Source organism: Branchiostoma floridae, chromosome 2 (genome assembly GCF_000003815.2).
Source record: "Branchiostoma floridae strain S238N-H82 chromosome 2, Bfl_VNyyK, whole genome shotgun sequence".
Taxonomy (NCBI): Eukaryota; Metazoa; Chordata; class Leptocardii; order Amphioxiformes; family Branchiostomatidae; genus Branchiostoma; species Branchiostoma floridae.
This window is the reverse complement of record NC_049980.1, coordinates 18,963,587-18,983,302: the sequence shown is the minus strand read 5'-3', so window position 1 is coordinate 18,983,302 and position 19,716 is coordinate 18,963,587. Positions and strand designations below refer to the sequence as shown.

General features: G+C 39.6%; 2 protein-coding genes across 2 annotated transcripts; both read left to right on the top strand.

Annotated features, from left to right (window-relative positions):
- Positions 1-179: 179 nt before the first annotated feature.
- On the top strand, positions 180-3,527 carry LOC118409760 (U-scoloptoxin(05)-Er1a-like). Its single transcript, XM_035811046.1, has 4 exons — positions 180-1,554; positions 2,247-2,390; positions 2,532-2,645; positions 2,901-3,527. Exons 1-4 carry the CDS (start codon positions 1,509-1,511, stop codon positions 3,122-3,124), a joined length of 528 nt encoding a protein of 175 aa, XP_035666939.1. The 5' UTR covers positions 180-1,508; the 3' UTR covers positions 3,125-3,527.
- A 600-nt stretch (positions 3,528-4,127) lies between these two features.
- LOC118409607 (DNA-directed RNA polymerase, mitochondrial-like) lies at positions 4,128-19,699 on the top strand. Its single transcript, XM_035810747.1, has 32 exons — positions 4,128-4,394; positions 4,978-5,058; positions 6,036-6,077; positions 6,577-7,010; positions 7,298-7,405; positions 7,596-7,696; positions 8,039-8,093; positions 8,250-8,318; positions 8,573-8,692; positions 9,114-9,260; positions 9,749-9,842; positions 10,212-10,285; positions 10,424-10,543; positions 10,976-11,098; positions 11,495-11,533; positions 11,816-11,892; positions 12,269-12,335; positions 12,818-12,953; positions 13,834-13,967; positions 14,490-14,599; positions 14,790-14,904; positions 15,149-15,233; positions 15,919-16,030; positions 16,302-16,380; positions 16,807-16,929; positions 17,123-17,245; positions 17,445-17,522; positions 17,758-17,946; positions 18,203-18,316; positions 18,699-18,751; positions 19,012-19,110; positions 19,388-19,699. Exons 1-32 carry the CDS (start codon positions 4,271-4,273, stop codon positions 19,677-19,679), a joined length of 3,717 nt encoding a protein of 1,238 aa, XP_035666640.1. The 5' UTR covers positions 4,128-4,270; the 3' UTR covers positions 19,680-19,699.
- Positions 19,700-19,716: the final 17 nt, after the last annotated feature.

Sequence of the window (19,716 nt, the reverse complement as noted above, 5' to 3'; positions counted from 1 at the left end):
TCCAACTTATTATTTTATCGCTATCAATGTTATGCTCACAGAACTTGCGCCGATAAAAAAACAGTACATGTATACATGTCAACCAAGTGCCGAACGATCTTGTATCTGATAATGAGAAATTCACCAAATATATGAATTAGATGGCAAAATATCAGATCAAGGATTCTTGCCTAAAGTACACAGTGGTTTGGTATACATATGGTGATACTAGTTTAGATAAGAAATATTTTGTTTATGTGTTAGTTACTAGGCTAATTATGAGGAGTTGATCAATTGCTAAGGCCCGTAGATATAGCGCTGCACATGCACAAGAGTGGCCAAATGTACGAATAATGAATTTCATGGTCGGTTAGAGCGGATTTCCTTCATATCAAAATACGTTGCCATGCTAATTTGTTAGTCATTTATCAACTACCAAACGCCGTCTGGAGTATAGTATGTTAGAGCCAGTCTTAAACGGCACAACAGAGTTGTCCTGGGTTACGGTGGAAACATGTCGTGTAAAGTACAATTCTATATAAACTATCAGTTCCATTGTTTACACTGCCCGTATTAATAGTTTAATTTTTAATAGTACATTCACTCAACTGTAGGTCTAAAATTACATGTTCTATTGGTACAATCATACAGTTGACATGAATGAGTCATCGGTCCTAAATAAAAATGTGTATATTTCATGTAACGGTGAGGCCGCACTGGTTTGATCACATGGATGACATCCTCTTAGCACCCCAAAACTGATTCGGGCATGCGATAAAACGTTGGGCAAAAAAAGACGACTTCAGTTGTCTTCATTATGGAATCTAAGAAAAACTGAATACACAGAACATGATGAACCAAATAATAAGTTATATATTTTTTAAGACTTTGCTCGGACTTTCTTTGGACACGAAGAACATCTTCAGCCATATTTTACCGATAGATATGGCAAAGAATTACAATTGGAATAATTACGACATCTTGTGCGTTTTCTGATACTTTTTGGTGACTTAGCAGGAATCAAGCAGAACCAGTCGGAATGAAGTATTTGCAAAATTCGTGCTACATTCGGGTGGGAATTCCAAATGGACCTTATATCCCCATATATTTGCTCGTTTTGCAGCTTCATTGTACGATTCACCGTACAAATAAAGAAGGTCTAGGTGGGTGGATAGCAGTGGTGTTTGGTTTGTGGGTAGGTCTTGGGAAGATGAAGGTCATGGTCGATTTAGAAATTATCTCTTGCACAGTAACAGGGCTTCCGTTTTTCGTATCTTTTATCCTGGGCATGATATGCTCATATTTTTGTTTGAAAAATGTAACCTAGCCACGCATTACAGGACTGTGTTTCTAGTAAGAAAAAACTCTTTATCTGCACGGGCTGTGTTATCAAACTGCAGAAACGTACCATTAACTCTTACAACACGCTATCAATACAAGACGTCATTACTTGCGTTACTTAGGATAAACTGTACATATAGTCACTATATCGTAACCTGCCGTGAGGTTTGGGTGCCAAAGTCAGCGGTATGAATATCCACATTCTGTTCATCATTTCTCTGCTTTCCAAACAAGGTAAGGCAAATGAGAAATAGATTATTGTCAGCAATGTTAGTTCATAAGTGGATATACCATGTGTAAGAAAAAAATTTAAACGTTACCATAAGTTTAATATTAAGAAGATTTGTCCAGTACAGTCCCATTTGTGTCTCGCACTGCATGTAGATATTAATGAATTATCATTTTTTTTAATCAAAAGCAGGATTGTGGCTATTTCAAAGATGTTGCAGTTTTGATTACTTTGATTGGGAGTTTTCGTTGAAATCTGTAGTGGTAGATGAGCTGGGTGGTTGCAGAATTTCCTCGACGCATTTATGGATGCGTTTGGTCCAGTTCGTCCGATCCATTTTCTGTCGTTTTTCCATGCTTTATCTTTCTGGGGAAAAAAGACACTAAAATGTTCGCCATCCTTCAAAGCTGACACCGATTGGCTGATCAAAACAATTCCAACGACCAGGAATGCGAAACATCGAAAAAGATGTCTGGATAACCGAGCGACCTTGACATCCAGACATCTTTATGTTCATGTTTTGCATTCCTGGTCAATGGAACTGTTCTTGCATCAAAGTGTATATCATGATTATCTGAACATGTCAGTTCAATTTTATGGTCACAAATCAGTTATCAACTCGGCATGTTCCTTTATAGTTTTAACTTTGCATATTACAAATGAGCTGATCATATGTTTATTGTCACACGTCACTCAGTGGCGGCTATAGACTGTTCCCAGTGCACGTTCCCGGACACGCAGAACCCTGATGACGTCACATGCATCACCAGCCCCCCAGCGGCCACCTCCTGTCCCCCCAACACCACGCGGTGTGAGGCCGCCGTCAGCGCCAGCATGAGGGGTCAGTACTATGGTTGAATAATTCAATAAGGGTAATAAATAAAAGGCTATTTTCAAAAGATAAATTCTCTGTATCCTATACCGTGAAACATAATTCAAAATCCGAATACTAATTACAGAAATCTGTCCCCTTTCTTGACAGGTGGCGCCCTGCCCATCGTTCTGAGTTTCAGGCGCATGTGCAGCAGTGTTCAGGGTAACCAGGGATGTGCGCAGGCTCAGAACACACAAGAGTGCCAGACGACCTGCGGCACGGGTCTGTTTTCCTTTTTTTGTGCAGAAATTGCGTAATACCTATGTCATATCTCTCTCGTGTCGTGTCTTTCTTGGCATATCCTCTCTGCAAAGCGCAGAGATGCAAAATAAAAATAAAAACATCAATATGCACTCTCGGTGGAACTGCTAAATTACCATGCCAACATTGGTCGAACTGCCAACTTTGATCAGGATCTGTTTATTCTCTCAATCTCGTCTTTCATTTCAATGGTATCGTCTTCAAACCCCACGGCAGACGGCTGCCTGCCGGATGACCCTACTGACGCCATCAGAGATGACACCTGTAGCGGCACGGCTCAGGGCGGGGGCGGTGGTGCAGGTGGGGGCGCCAACCAGAACACCGGCAACGGGACGCAACAGGCTGGAGCCGGGAGTAATGGTGGTGTCATTCCTGAAAGCAGCATGATTACCATGACTACCATCACCATGGTTATTGTGAGATCAACATCAACAACATAAGCAAGTTCTTCTACAGCCTTTCAAGATTGCGTAACTGTGTCTCACGTGGCAAATGTAGGTCTTGTTAGCAAATGACGTTGCTTGGAGCAATGTGTAAGTACAAGACAGCAATGCAAATGTAGGAACAATGCAGTGTCTTGCAAGAGAAGACTTTCAACACATTCAGGGAATCTTTTGCATTCTCATTTTTCGCAATTCGTTGTACGTTGCTCAGCAAAATGACGTTTGTATATTCAAGGAATTTTTAAAAACTCCTTGTTTTTTTCTTTACATGTTAAGCTAATTCCCTGTGAGATGAAGACCAACAGTAGGCCTTCAATACACACATTAACATATCCATTGTAGTGTATTAAAAACTTTTGAAAACATGGGAACTGAGGTGTATAGTTTCATGTTTCTTGTTCTACGCAATAGTATTAGTGCAACAATGACTTAAGCAGGTGCACCCTTTTCTCCCTGATTTGAGTGTAGCATTTTACAATGAAAGGCTTACGGCGCATATCTACCATTAAGATCCTGCATGCTGCTGTTAGCCAGCTTTCTGAGTATCATATGCCACCATAGGATCTGCTTTGCCGGGCCTTGCCACTGACCGACAACCAGGCTCAGTTGATATTTTCTGTGGAAACGTTTATTTTGGTAAAACAAACAAACATTGAAAGCAACTCTTCCCCCGAAAACTGCTATTTCGGGGGTATTCTTCCAAGCCCTGTGCACGGAAAAGATTAATTGTCCCAGACATAATGACTAATCACAGCATCTTCTTTAACCTTTAGATAACATGGATAACGTTACATCGAAAACATGCCTTGCCGCGAGTTCTATCGAGCAGCAGCATCATGGGATAAATAGAAGTACTGCATCAAGGTAGATCGGACGAACTGAGTACCTTGCTCCGTCATTGTGTGTTTCTGAATTATAATATATCGTAGAAGTATGACTTAGATTTTGGTTGTTATGATTGGAACATTTCGAAAGCCCTTGCTATGATAAAGCTGTTTTTCTAAATTATTCACCCCTCTGCCAAGTGTCATTGGTTTATTCCAACATGGCGGCGTTGAGGTAGAAGAACTATGCATAGGTCACGTTGTTTTGGTTATATAACTTCGTCTGGTAGGTTAATATCGCTCTCAACAACAACGAAACATGACGTTAATTCTTCGCCTGACATCTGTACGAAGTTTTCGGTCGACGCTAGGTTCCTCCGTGGGTCTGGGATCGGTCTGGTTTGGAGGATGTCCAACGTGCAACAAACTCAGGACCGCTGCACGTGAGTGTGTGATCGGGCGTTTTTCTCGACTTTTGATAGTATTCAGATATCACAACTCTTACGTAGGTTATACTTATAGTTTGTATGTATTCCTGTTGATATTATCAGTGGGACAAATATACCCGTAATGCTTACTATTGACATTTGGCTGGTAATAGTTATGGGTAATCCCTCGAGAAACACATCACCCCACGTGGGTACAAATATTTTGCTAAATCATATTGATAAGTTTAGTTGCACGAGAGCATAACTTTTGTAGCTACTGGGGATATAAATTTTTTCTATGACCGTGGTTTGAAGGTAGTATGTTTAGCAATATTTGACAATGTGTGTTTTGTGATAGCCCATTATTTACAATGCTTATCAAGTGATGACCAAATTTGAATATTTGCCTAGAACAATGTGCAGATGTATTAAATGGCTCCTGAAAATGGCAGAGTGTTTGCAACTACAGGCCGGATGAAAATGATATTTCTCGATACATCACATGGTAATAGGGCCTAGCAAAGTAAGATTATGTACAATATTATATATGATATTACGTTAACTGGTCCTTTTCCTGTCTGATATTATACTGTTGTAGGGTACCAGAATACTGTTGACTTCCGGACGTATGCAAATGTGGCTGCAAAGAAGAAAGACCCTCGTGTTGAGTTGTACACAGGTAAAGAGAAGGCTGTTGTTTACCATGACCATCTGAAAAAAATAACTTCAAACTGTTGTCTCCTGTACCATTCCTGTCTCAGGGAAGACAGTGCTCATATGATACAGAGCATAAAAGAAGCTATCTGCCGTAGCTAGTCTGCAACACGAGATTTAAGGTCTCATTGATGTATTACTCCGAGTGGGTACCCTAAAATAGATCCGAGCCAAAAAATAAATGGCTGCACGGACGCATGTTTTTAGCGGTGAGAAATTCCCTTTCAGCTAGCGGAACTGATCTCAAAAGTTAGATTGGTGAAAGCTTGTTTGTAACTTTAGAAATTAGCAGGTAAAGTTTTGCAGCCGCGTGCTAGGTCGGAGGTACACAGTCGTGGGTTCTGAGTGGTGCGGTTGTACACTAGCAGCAAAAAAGTGCCTTTTTGGGTGATTGACTAATCGTAGTTTGAAATTGCTATAAAAAAAGGTTGCAATGCTTAGTTTACGTTGGCAATTTTTTCCCACGATATAGGGTAAATGTGCTCGACATAGAATAAAAAATCTGCTGAAATTTCACGTAGCTTCATTATGAACGCGCCCATTTAAACCACAAATTATAACATAGAAGTCTATGGAAAGAAGAAACTCATCAATGAGACTTCTTAAAAACTGGAAGTTCTGCTGCAGTGCTTGGCAAAGTTGCAAAGGGGCCGAGAATATAACATGTCTGCATGTTAGAAACACTTACATGGACTAATAGACCAAACTTGAGTTAAATGATGTTCACATATGGACAGACACATATGGACATACACTGAACCAGCCCCCCCCCCCCCCAAATATAACCTTCTTACTCTTAGACTCTTAGCCAAGGTAAAATTTGGCACATTATTACTTGTATTGAGCAAGTTGCCATGGAATGTGATATTGTGTGGCCATAAAATCACATAACTTTGAGGATCAAAACCTATAAACTTTAATTCTCTTTTGTTTGTTTTCCAGTGTTGTCATCTAGAGCACAACAGCTAAGCAAGCCAGAAAAAGGTATGACATATGATGTACTTGTGTGTGTATACATACATGCATATACATATTAAGTTATATGAATCAAAAAGTGATGGCAGTATGTTAAAATTTACTAACTCTTATTGTGATCTCTACGGTGAGAACTGTTAATGGTTATTGCAGAGACCCTGACTGTAATCTCTGCTGACAGAAACTCTGATCACGGGCAAAATCTGCAATTCTGCCACATTTCCATCCTGAGTGACGTGTGTTATACATGTATTACGCAAACATGATAACAATTCTGCTGGGAAAAAATAGATACCATTTTTTTATACCTTGGCAATGGTAGTATGGAAAATTCCACCTTCATTAACAATGCAATAGTTGCCTGAATATTATTACAGTATTAGGGTTTTATCTACTGTCCAACTATATGTCAACAGTTTGAAAATGGTTTTAAGCTGTCCTGGATAGGCTTAAGGTAAGATGTTGGTATATACAAAATGACAAGTATGATACTCTTTTCATCTCACAGGTGAAGGAGTCAGACAAAGACAGAAGAAACAAGAGATACTGAAGAAGAGGAAAGTGTCTAGTCACGTTAGACTTGAACCTGTGACATCACCCCTTCACCCAGCACAACAGACACATGCACAGAGAAGTCTATCAAGCAAATCAACCGTTAACATGTATACTACTGATGAAGTGGAACAGATGCAAACATCACAAAGAGACAATAGTGTGTCAAAATGGCAGGCAACACAGAAGAAACCTTTCAGAAACACTCCCAGAGTCACAGAATCATTAGTGGAGGAAGAGCTGGATGTTCTTGAGGAAGAGGAAGAAGCTCGTGAGAAAATTGCAAGGAGACAGGAAGAGATGGAGAAGATGAAGAACATTGAGAGGAGGCAGAATGAGGAACAAGCTTATATCTTGTCATTTATGGAAGCATGTGTGTCTATAGGAGAGGTAATGTCCTCATTTGGATGATAGATGTATGATAGATGTATATGTTGTAACACAGATGTAGCAAACTGGTATTTACCCCTTGCCAGAAGTTACTAAGTACTCAGGCATATTCTGGCCAGGGGTATATCCTGGGCAGCTACACCTGCATGTATGTTGGGTTTGCTGTTTTTCCTTAAATGTGAGGGGCTGTTTCTCATATGACCTTGAAAACTGTAGGCTTGCTTTTCAAGTCCAGATGACATTCATTTGGTGTCATGGCAACTCAATTGTTCTGATGTGTTGTACAGGTGGACAGAGCTACTAGAACCCTGCATTACTTGAAGAATCAGAAAAAGAAAAGGAAACATTTAAATGCTGATATCTACAATGTTGTGCTGAAGGGATGGGCGAAACAGGTATGGAGTTTTCTTTTCTAACAATGCATTCCTTCCCCCCCTCTTTCTCCTCTCTCTCTTCTTTTCAAATGCTTGCAGTTTCTAGTATTATGCAATGAAGTGCCCCCATATATATATATATACAAATTTGATGATAGCCAATGAATTATATCATCTTCTTCTTAATTGTACTGATAATGTTTTCTTGCAGGCCAATATGGACAAAATTCGCCATTTGTTCTTCATGATGACCAAAGATGCCCTCCAGCCCAACCTACAGTCCTACGCAGCTGCACTGGAGTGTATGGGCAGGTACAGTACTTCATAAGATAAAAGTCTGAAGTAGAACGGTGTACCTAGATGATAAGTTACAGATCTGGACCTGGACAAGTACTGGAATGAAACAGAGTAACCTGGGGTTTGCTTTATGATGACAGAAGCAGTTGCTATTTGGTTTATTTATCTGATGAAAAGAATTTACTAATTCAGGAGAATTTCAAAACCAAGATGATCTCAAATCAAAGATGGCACTGATTTCAATATAATAATATAATGTTTTCATCTTTCTCCAGTGTGAATTTCCATTTTTTTTAGTCACAAATATAATTAATTACATGCTCCAATATGAATTACGTTTTGTTCTGTTTCCACTAGAGCGGGATTGACAGGTGGTGTGCCCATCAGATGTGTGAAACAGATGTACAAGGAGGTGAGTAGCATGTCTGCAGGTCCTCACCATATCTGTTTTAATAGAATGTCCACCTTTACACATAACACTATTACAGTTGTAAACATTGTAATAAAAAGTAAAATACCAGTGAATAAAGCAGTGATATAACTCTGGACTTTTTTACACCATGAATAGGGCTTCAATCTAGAAGATATTTTTAGGGATTGCACCTTCGAAGCTGATGAACAAGAGTACATATTAAAGGTAAGCTGCCCTTTATTTTAGTCAGTTAGTACTGAAGACTTTGTGAAAATTGTGTAATGCTGTATGTAAACTCATGAGGCTTTGTTCTTACTGCTGGTCAGAAGTCAAAGGTTCCAATCCCAAACAAGACCTGATATTGTGCCCTTGCAAAATTAATTTCCTCACTCCACTCTGGTGCAAAGTAGTATATTAATGAAATTACTCTGTTGTTTACTACGATTCATCACAACTGTTTTGTTTTATTAATACTACAGGCAATACAAGATGGTTGTGGGATGGCTGACTTTGCCCCACCACTGCCTCCTCTGCCCCAGAGGTGTACAACGGATCTCGTATCATCTATCTATGCAGACGAAAACAACAGCCATGACAGTGTAAGCCCCTGTTCTTGCCAAACTGATGTTTGTATACTAACTGGCTATGTGTTGAATTTGCTTTGAAGAATAGGTGAGGGGCATACAAAAGACCAATTTCATGTTCACAGTGTATGATTTCATGGTGGGAAGGTCATAATGAAAACTGATCAGATCAACCACCATACATATGTATGGTAAGTCCCTTAACAGTATTTGCAGGCTCTGCAGCATTACACGCCTGTACCCCCTTCCTGAAGTAGTGTTGTGTAGTCTGTAGGCAGCTTGTCTGTCCTATTAATCTAGGTCAGTGATCTGAGTTTGGGACACCCAGCCCATGTTGGGACTGAGGACATGGCTAGGGCTATAGCATTATATGACTAAGAAAATCACAATTTTACAGAAGTATGAGATGTTCAATTTTCTTGTTTTTGTTTTGTAGGATGAGTCCTTGCAAGTACAGCCCCTGTTCACAGAAGATGAGGTTTTACAGAGATGTAATGCCCAGCTGGAGATGGAGACCCAACACTGGCTGAAAGTAGAGTCTGTGGAGGGGCAGAGACAGTCCAGTCAGGAAGTCCTGAAGTTGGTGGGTATAGGGGAAGAACTCAATTGGGACTAGGGCTGTGTACTTGAACATATCACCAGGTACAGTTACCCACACAGAAGTCTAGGTACAGGTCATGAGCTATACCTGTACCTGAATGATTAAACAAAGTAGTCTGTGATGATGACAAAAAACAGAAACAAGATGTTTATTTGGTATCTCATACTTGAATTGACAAGGTAATCTGAAATCAAAGATGGTGCTGATTTCAACTCCTGTGCAATGTTTTCATATTTGCAATTGCTAGATTTTCTCCTTTGATGTAAGATTGTATGTTTTAGTAAAAAATGCTAGATAATTCTAAAATTTATATACTTGAGAGCAATTTTGTTGGTTGGTTGTTCTGGATCTATGCCTAAAAGATTTAAGCACTATCAGACCTGTACAATCAATGTAACAATGGGCCAGTGATATATCGTCAGTGATAAGACTTTTCTTGAGTTGACATTTGCATGTTTGTTTTACAACAGCGTGAGCTTCTGCAGACTCACAAGACAATGTGGGAGGCAGGTTTGTTGGAGGCTTTCAGGACACTCAAAAAACAGATGGACAGGCAGAGTAAAGGTAAGACCATGCTCCTTTTAGTGTATTTACTCTGTTGCTTGGTATGCATCTTATTCTAGCTATGATATCAACCCAGGATGGAATGAAGGGCGGTTATACCAACTATGAAGTCAAATACATACAATTCACAGCCAATGAGAACCTTGTTCGACCTTTTGCCAAGGTAGTAATCAAAGAAGCAGACTAGACCCAGACTAGATTGGATACTAGCTGCAGTCTATGGAAAGGCCAGAAAGATTCCAAACATTTTACTTGATACTTATTTTGATAGTCTCTTTACTAAAGGACAAACATGTAGGTTTTAGTGATTAAAAAAACAAGTAACTTTAAATTAAACTTTTCCTTACTTTAAACATTTTTACTTTCTAGTGAAAGGCCAGGTGAACATCTATCCTTTCCTGTGTGTGCTGGACGATCAGGAATATGTGGAAATGATGGTGCAGGTAAGTTGTGTTGTAGGAGTTTTTATACCTTGAGGCTTTTCTGCAGTAATGTTGTGTTCCTCTAAAAGGTAGCACTAGAATAGTATATGAAAAATGTTTTACTTTTGTTTGTATGTTTGTTTGTTTGACTCCCTGTAGGCGATCTGCCTTGTAGCAGTGACCGGTGACCCCCTATTGATCATAGCGCGTGAGCTCGGCATGAAGATCCAACAAAAGTACCGCATCAAACAGAAACTACAGAGTGGCGGTGTTGAAAAGGTAGGTATTAATCAATACAGTGGTTATCAGGGCTGTATAACTAAATGTAATTTCAATTCAGGTACAGATACAGCTATCCACAGCTGTGTAGTAGCATCTTGGCTACTGTGGCTTTGACTATGTCTAGGCTGCCATTCACAACTCTTTGTTGGTCCACTGAGCCCATGGCATTCCCCCTCCTTAGTTACACATAATTTTACATAGATGAACCAACAAAAGTATAGACTGGACTCCAGCTGCAGGCTAATCATAAACAGTAATGCCATAAGTAGATACTGTTTTTGTCCAAATGTTCTAACCTTTGGATGACTTTTTTTGGGGGACTTGTAATTTCATAAGCATGATAACAGTTCACAAATATTTCTTTAAATGTTATAACAGTTACTGTGGCCATGATTTAAGTTGTACTAACATTTTTGTTGGTGCCTTTAGATTGGACAGATTTACCAAGACTACTGCAGCTTCATGGTGAACAACAACCAGGGAGGGAAGCCTGGGCAGGCCAGGGAACTGTGGTCACAACTGGAGGGGGGGCAAGGTGTCGGACCGGGAGTGGTGGGTTTCTTCATTCATTCATTCCTCCATTCATTTGTTCCTTCCTTCATTCATCCATCCACCCATTTTTTAAATCCATCCACCGATCTAATCATTCCTTTCTTCATCCATCCATTAATTCATTTGACTTCATTGATGTGATGCAGAAGAACTAGCTGTTAAACAACATGGAGTATGGGATAGAGAATGATACGAAACAATTACATGTAGTTGTTCTGCTAAATGTTTCTGACAGTATGCTGTAGACTCCTGATGCTTATTTTTACTTAGAGTAATAGATTTAATTCTATGTGATGCATTAACTGTTTTGTAGACTTTGATACCTTTTATCCAATATGTGTATGTCACTTAGACACAAGCACAGTACAAAATGTACTTGTTTCTTTCTTTCTCCAGGGTGATGAGTGTGCTTGGCCCATCAATCTGATCATCAATGTAAGTACCAGACCGCAATAGAATCCACCCGTTCTAGCTTCAATAATCACTTCACTTCAGAAGAGACTGCTCTACATCCTGCGTTATTTCGGGAGTTGAATATCCCTCAGAAGCAGCATAATATAAGGGGGGGTTGAACTTCCAAATTATGAGGGCCGTGTGACTTAGAGCCAATCATAACTCTCACCTATATCTTAAATTGATCATTTGTAATTGTTGAGTTTGAAGAAGATTTTTTTCTCTACAAGTACTGACGTTGCAATATTGTACTTCTGTTTCCAGTTAGGAAGTCTGTTGGTAGATGCGATGGTTAGGGAGGTGAAGATTGACAATAATCTCTTCAGAAAGACCAGTGAACAGTAAGGAGCACCTCTTATACCAGAAGTAGTTAATCCAAGTTATCCAACTTTTTGATTGAGTACTCATCTAGAAATCATACATTTCCACTGTGATATTCCAAGAAAATATTTCTTATGTTCATATCACTTATCAGAAGTCATATTTATGGTGACCACTAATGGGCATATCTATATTACATGTATCTATATTTTATCCATTTATTCTCTTAACTTTGTAAGGTATACTAGATGTTCAAACTCAGCCGAGCCTACCATTGTGCTGTAGCCTCCATAACAATCATGTTTCTAACATAAACAGTAACTACAACTTTCAGTTTCTGCTTACTCATAAGCTTTATGAAAATGAATCTTTTTATGACTATTTTTCGGTTTGTAGGAAGCTGATACCTGCCCTGTACCACATGTACACCTATAGGAACATCAAGCAAGTGGGCATCATCAAAGTAAGACATTCTTATCAACATGGTTTTTCTATAATATATATTTTTTTAATCAGGCAAATTTTACCTGTACCATTACATTTCCTTCCCTTTATGTCAATAGTCTTTCTGGCTTGATTGGATTGGAATATTTTTGGAATATGGAAAAAAAGAATCACATTTGATACCATTTAGAAACTGTTTCAATTATTTGTTTAGCAGGTGGTATAGAAGCTGCAAACAAAAGTACACATATATATGTATATACCTAGTACATGCCCCGGTGCAGGTTAGATGCAGGTAGACATCAGAAATACGTACACAACTCGAATTGTACCTGCACTGATCTGCATATGAAGGCGATTCATTATATTGTTGAGCCCTGTCACATGTGACCCTTATTGTTTCCACATCCATACTCACCCAATCTCCTATTGCCCCTTAACCTGTACCTAACTTTATTTGGTAAGTGTATCTGATTCCCCCTCTGTTCCTATGGTGTGTAGCCCCACCCCATGCTGGTACAGTTAGTAGAGGGTGCCCAGGACACCAGCCTTGTGTTTGACAGCAGCCTCCTGCCCATGCTCATGCCTCCTGTGCCTTGGTCTTCTGTCAAGAAGGGTGGCTTTCTATTATCTCCAAGTAAGTATAATCCCTAGTACATTGGTTTTGAATATACTATTCAGCTTAACAAACAAACAAACTAACTAACAAACAAACAAACAATAAACTGTTGTAATTGTACATCAAAGAAGCTCCTCTAAATTCTTGGCTGACAGTTAATTCTACTGCTGCCTTCATCAAGTCAAAATAACCAGTATCATATATAGCAGGGCTCTAGCCAGCTCAATTTTTTTTCCCGTCAACCAATTCCCATTGTCGCGAAAAATGCGAAAATTAAGTTAGAAAGACGAAACGGAGACCTTGAAAAACGGGTTTTTAATGAGATTATTGTATCCGAAAGGGTGCCAACACACATTGTCAACAATCATAACAATAGCAAAACAAACAGTGTGTGGCTTTTACGACCGTGGACAGCGTCCCCAAGCCGCCTGTAGCTTCCACCAAGAATTTTTGTCCGTCAAGGTTGACGGATTGGTTTAAAAAATTTTCCGTCACACTCAGCAAATTTCCGTCAATTGAGGGAAAAACGGACGCTGGCTAGAGCCCTGATATATAGAATAAGTCAAAAGTGCCTGGAAGTTATTTTATGATGTTCGTTGACTTTCAGCATGTCTTAAGAAGTTAATGACAGCTTTTGCTTCCCTTCAACTAGATTTGAAAATGTTAGGTGCCACAGGTTGTTCAATGTTATGTAGATCAGCTGCTGCTGTGGTACATGCCTGTGAAGCTCTTGTGTTACACTGAAGGGCAGTTGTCCAAGGTGTAATATACATGTAGGTACATATATAAAACTACAGAGTTTAGTAGCATACATTAGATGTTACTATATTCTTACCAGGTGTGTTAAGTTAATGAATTTGGTTGTTAATTGTAGACATATTCCCTATTATTACCTCAGCCAAGTTGATGCGATCCAATGATGCCACATTGCAACATGAACTACTCCTGGAGAAAGTTGGGACATCGGAGTTATATCCCATCTTGGACTCACTTAACCAGTTAGGAGCCTGTGCCTGGAAAATCAATCAACCAGTGAGCAGCTTCAACTTAATTTGATCAATTTCTTAATATTCCTGTATTTCTCTTTATTGTAAAGTTTAAAATGTACACATCAAGGAAAATGGAATTCATGAATGTCAGAATCTATCACATCAATGTTGTGACATGGGAATATTGTTAAGAACAAAGTTTTCTGTCCAATCACTTGCTACTACGCTAGATTTTTTCACATGCATGTATAGTCTGCATTTATGCATCTTGATGATTTTTCAAATAAGTTGTGACATTTTTACTATATTACATTGTACTTTTCTGTATGTAAAGTCAGCTGTCCTGTACATGGGGGAGCATCAAGTTCGGACATAAACCTCATGCGTTCAACCTTTTTCACATGAAATACTTCAACATAATTTTTGAGAAGAGTAGAGGTGACCTGGTGTGTCTGCCTGGAAACCCAAGCATAGCTGTACTACCACTACTAGCCACATGTACATGTACTTTAACAAGCATCATGCTTCGCAGAGATAGAGGATGACTGCTTTACCTTTACCTTAGATCCTGGACTTGGTTATTCGAGTGTTCAACAACAAGGGCAGTAAAGAGTTGGACATTCCCCAACCTGTCTCTGAGGCCCCTACCTTCCCCAAACTGGGAACAGAGATCCTGTAAGTTTTCCTTAATACTAGTATCATATATTCCTTTTGTTTGTATCATATGGTGTTGCTTGATTTTTTTGTATTTATCATGATCTGTGTCACATAGATTCTTGGAAAAGTGGAATATGTCATCTTAAGTTATGACTGAGTTTGTTCTTTAGTACAAGTACCAAACTAAGTTTGTTTGTTTTCCCCTCAGAACAAATGGAGATAAGCAAGCAATGAGGAAGCAGATGGCTCAAGTGCGGAAGTTACGCAGTGAGATGCACAGTCTTAGGATGGACATGCTGTACAAACTGTCCATTGCTAATCGGGTAAGTCTCACTTTTTTCACATTGCCAGTCCAATTTGTTGGTTGAAACAATACCAATAATGCTTGACTGGAAAGTCACTGTAAAGAATAGTCCCTATAATGTCAAGATAATCTGTACATGTACCTTGGTCCACACAGATTACACACATGTACCTTGGTCCACAAGGAAATATGTTGTTCTCCTACTTGTTAATATGATAAGATTATATATAGAACATAAACGATGATCTTGTTTTTTTCTTCAGTTCCGTCATGAGATTTTCTACTTTCCCCACAACATGGATTTCCGAGGCAGAGTCTACCCATGTCCTCCCCACTTCAACCACCTAGGTAAGAGCCCTGTCGCATTGGGCATACAGCCATCTCACAATCATGAACTGAAACCATTCTTGGGATAGCCGTGCATGTCATACAATATACAGCTGTCTTGTTATGGAAAAGGCTGTCAGCGGTTGTTCCTGCCTCAGCTCTTCTACGATATAAATGTAGTATATCGGCCTACCACCAATGTGGCTGTACTCTAGCCTGTTTAAATTGTGCCCCAAGTGGCCCTTCAATTGCGCAGTTCTCCAGAAACTAGTCACTTAATGGCAAATACATAGTATCTGTAAGCTAGGGGAACTGGACCCTCCTAATGTGGCTAATGTTATCAACTGATATATGATTATTACAGAGTTAGAGCTTTTATTTGCCATGGGTTGTCATCATGGTGCCAGTTTGTTTTCTGCAAGTTTGTATAAATGGCTCCCATGGTAATGACATTTCATGGGTGTTTCATCTTTGATTATGATGGAATATTCATATATTGCTGAACTGTTCTGAAAGCTAAGATTGTTATTGATAAGTACTAATATTCATGGCAAAGAAATGAAATGAACCTAAGCATATAAGACTTAAAAGTTAAGCCTGTCAAGCTTAAACGTTCATCTTACCCCTCGTCAGAAACTTACACATTTTAGCCCATCCGCACTAGATGGCATACTACATGAATGATGTGTTCCCTATGGTTCCACAGGGAGTGATGTGGCCAGGAGCATCCTGGTGTTTGCTGAAGGACGCCCTTTAGGAGAAAAGGGGCTAGAATGGCTCAAGATCCATCTGGTTAATCTTACAGGCTTCAAGAAAAAGTAAGCTTTTAGGAATGATGTCTTATCAGTACCTAAAGTTTACATAGACCCTGGTGGTGATACAACAGGAAAAATAGCTAAGAGATGTACAGCTAACTGTGGATCCAAATAAAGTCACTTCAAGTTCAACACCTGGTAAAACTAACCGTCTTCCTGCTAATGTACATGTGTGATGGGACTGTATCAAAGGGCTCATGGCAGAGTGATGATTAAATCAGAAAGAAGTGATGTTGCTATAGTATAGAAATAACTACCACCATTCTCCCTTCAGGAACTCCCAGATGGAGAGGTTAGAGTATGCAAATGAGATGATGGAGGAGATATTTGACTCTGCAGACAACCCAATGACGGTTAGTTGATGGTTAAAATCCTTCCCACATCATATGGTGCATATCACCGAGCCCATCATGATGCATTTGTTTCTATAGTCCTTTGGCCACACAGTTGTGCTAGCACAAGAGCTACAATGTAGTCCACTGCTACACTCCATGATGTACATCATCGTTAGAAATGTTAAGTTTTTAAATCCTTTGTTGCCTGTTTGTATATTGTGATAGCAAGTCAAATTAAATATCATGTTGCATTTTTGTATGTCCGTGTCAATGCATGCAAAAAAAATCCACAATTTCGTTGAGAACTTTATTGGCTTGCACAATCATGCTATTGAAAATGGCATTGGGCACAGATACAAGACCAAGGCCAAATACCAAGAGTTCCTTTTTATTTAGTCAGGCAAAGCACACTGCGTTTTCATGCCACTCTATCCTGACATCCAGGGCCATAAGTGGTGGATGACAGCAGACGAGCCCTGGCAGGCCCTTGCCTGTTGTATGGAGATCGCCAACGCTGTACGGTCACCCGACCCTCAGGCTTACGTCTCACACTTCCCTGTACACCAGGTAAGGGGGCAGAAATTTGATGCGAAGTACAAAACATGTACCTGTTGAAGTTAAAAGTTAAATGGCAGTGGCTATAAGTTATAGTATAACAAACAGAAAATTGACACGAAAAAATCAATGGATGGAAAATTTGTTGTATACTTTGAATTTCTTCTTCTATTGTTGAATGATTTCCATTTGCCCTTTTATGCAGGATGGTTCATGTAATGGACTACAACATTATGCTGCTCTAGGGAGGGACATCACAGGTGCTCACCAGGTTAACCTCATGCCTGCTGAATCCCCCCAGGATGTCTATAGTGGAGTAGCCCGGCAGGTGAGGGTTTATCCTGATAATCAGTGATATCAGTAAGTTTTTCACCAGTACAGTTTCATTTTGTTGAAAGACATATGAATGATTATTGATAGTGACAGAAAAAGACCAATTTCAGCATGGTAAAACATTCAGAATATTTTTATGTGTAAATGTTGAAAACAGCATGTAACAAACAATTTTGTAATTCATTGCAACATAGGTGGAGAAACTGAGAGCTAAGGATGCAGAAGAAGGAGTGAAGGTTGCTCAGGTGTTGGACGGCTTCATCAAAAGAAAGGTACAGAAGATGGTACACTGGTGCACCTAACCTAAAATCTAAGGTGCACAAAAAAACATTTGAGTGTACAAGATAAATAGCATGTCAATAGAACCTAAGAACAAACCTCACTGTCTTTCTTTGACTTTTATTCTAAAATTCTATAGCTAACTTGAAATTGTAAACATTGCATGTACTGTCTTGCCCTGGACATTGACAGTGACATGTGTGCCCCGTTTACCGTGTCCATGAACAGGTGGTGAAACAGACAGTGATGACTGTAGTTTACGGGGTGACGAGATACGGAGGACGCCTCCAGATTCAGCGGCAGCTGAAAGATATCCCAGACTTCCCTCAGGACCACGTGTGGGAGGCCTCTGGTTACTTGGTGAAGAAGGTCTTCATGAGTCTGAGAGAGATCTTCACTCTAGCCAGAGAGATCCAAGTAAATACACTTTACACTCTGGGTTACAGTTAATCATGGTTTCAGCATATGTTGGTAGATAGCAAAGGACAGAGCTAAAAGACAAAAGTGCACGGAATCCTATGAGTCCTGCAGTCTTATTCAAAATTCAACTGACTTAATACCAAGATGACATAACCATGCGGAGATGTGATGTCCGTGTTGTTCAGTTCCATTGAATACAATGTGATGTTTGTGTTTAATATGAATATTAACAGTGTTAATCATCTGCATCTAGGACTGGCTGACAGAAAGTGCCCGTCTGATTTCCCATGTTGGCTCAGCAGTGCAGTGGGTTACCCCCCTCGGCCTTCCAGTGGTACAGCCCTACCACAAAGTCAAGAACAAATTGGTATGACATCCTCCTGGCATTGCAATGTAGACCTTGGAACAGAGCATGACATGTCTAATCATGTTCCCATTACCCAGTATGACTTGTATTGCTTGTACATTATTGATAACATGTTTGTTTTAGATTGTACCCTGACAGTAACAAAAAGTAATAAAAAAATCTGGTGAGTGTAATTTTTTTAGTCAGAGAACAGAATTGCTTTCCACCATGATAATATTCATGTTACCAGTAGATGTCAAGGGACTATGCCATCACATGTCACAGTCATATTATGTACTTACGTATCTAATCAGAGATCACATCCATAGCAGCAGCTAAACTTACAAAATTCTAATAGTCTTCAATATTTTATATAGATGAATATGCTTTTTTCCTGTCACAGGTCAGAAATGAGATGCAGAACATCATCTTGAATGTTTCCACTGACACCTCAGAGTAAGTATCTTGCTCTTGCATGTTTTAGTACCAATGTTTAGCTTTATCATTACTGGGTATGCATCCATGGTTGTTACTCATTTGCATTTCAGTGAATCATGGTTGAAGCATTTTATAACATTTAATGACCTTATGACTTTGATTGACTCAGATCATGTCATTCAAAGTACTAAATGTCTATTACAGTGATCAAGGAGCTTGCCATCAGTTTCAGATGTGCTGTTTTGCGTTGACTCTTGTGTTCTTTTCTGTTTACTCAGACGACCAGACATCATCAAACAGAAGAATGCTTTCCCTCCTAACTTCATCCACTCTTTGGACTCCACACACATGATGCTCACCTCCCTCCATTGCCAGCAGTAAGTACAAGTCAATTTGATTTGCTTTCAGTCATATTTTTTTGCAAATGCATATATTTCTCCCTACAAGAGACAAAATAACACATTTCGTACTGATTCACATTTGCAGTTTTGCATGAGAGCCCCCAATGCCCCTTTCTTAGTCAAGCATTGGACTGTTTGTAAAATTCTAAGTTTAAATATTGTGTCATAAGGTCAGTCTCAGTCATATTCCTACTGTTGGCAGCAGTCCTATTTTCTCTGTACTTCATTTGAAAGTCATTGCTCCTTTCCGCAGAGCTGGAATACAGTACGTTTCTGTCCACGACTGTTTCTGGACACACGCCTGCACTGTGGACACTATGAACAGGATCTGCCGGGAGCAGTTTGTGTCGCTCCACAGCCAGCCAATCCTGGAGGACCTCTCTAAATACCTTCTCAAGGAGTACGGAAGTCTTCCTCCTGAACTCCAGACCTCGCCTACCGCAGTCTCCAAACATGACAAACTCATGGAGGTGCTGGTCGATGTTCCACCAAAGGGAGAGTTTGACTTGAGGAGGGTGCTGGACTCCACCTATTTCTTTAGCTAGTTAGGTTTTGTAGAAATACACACACGCTAATCATGAC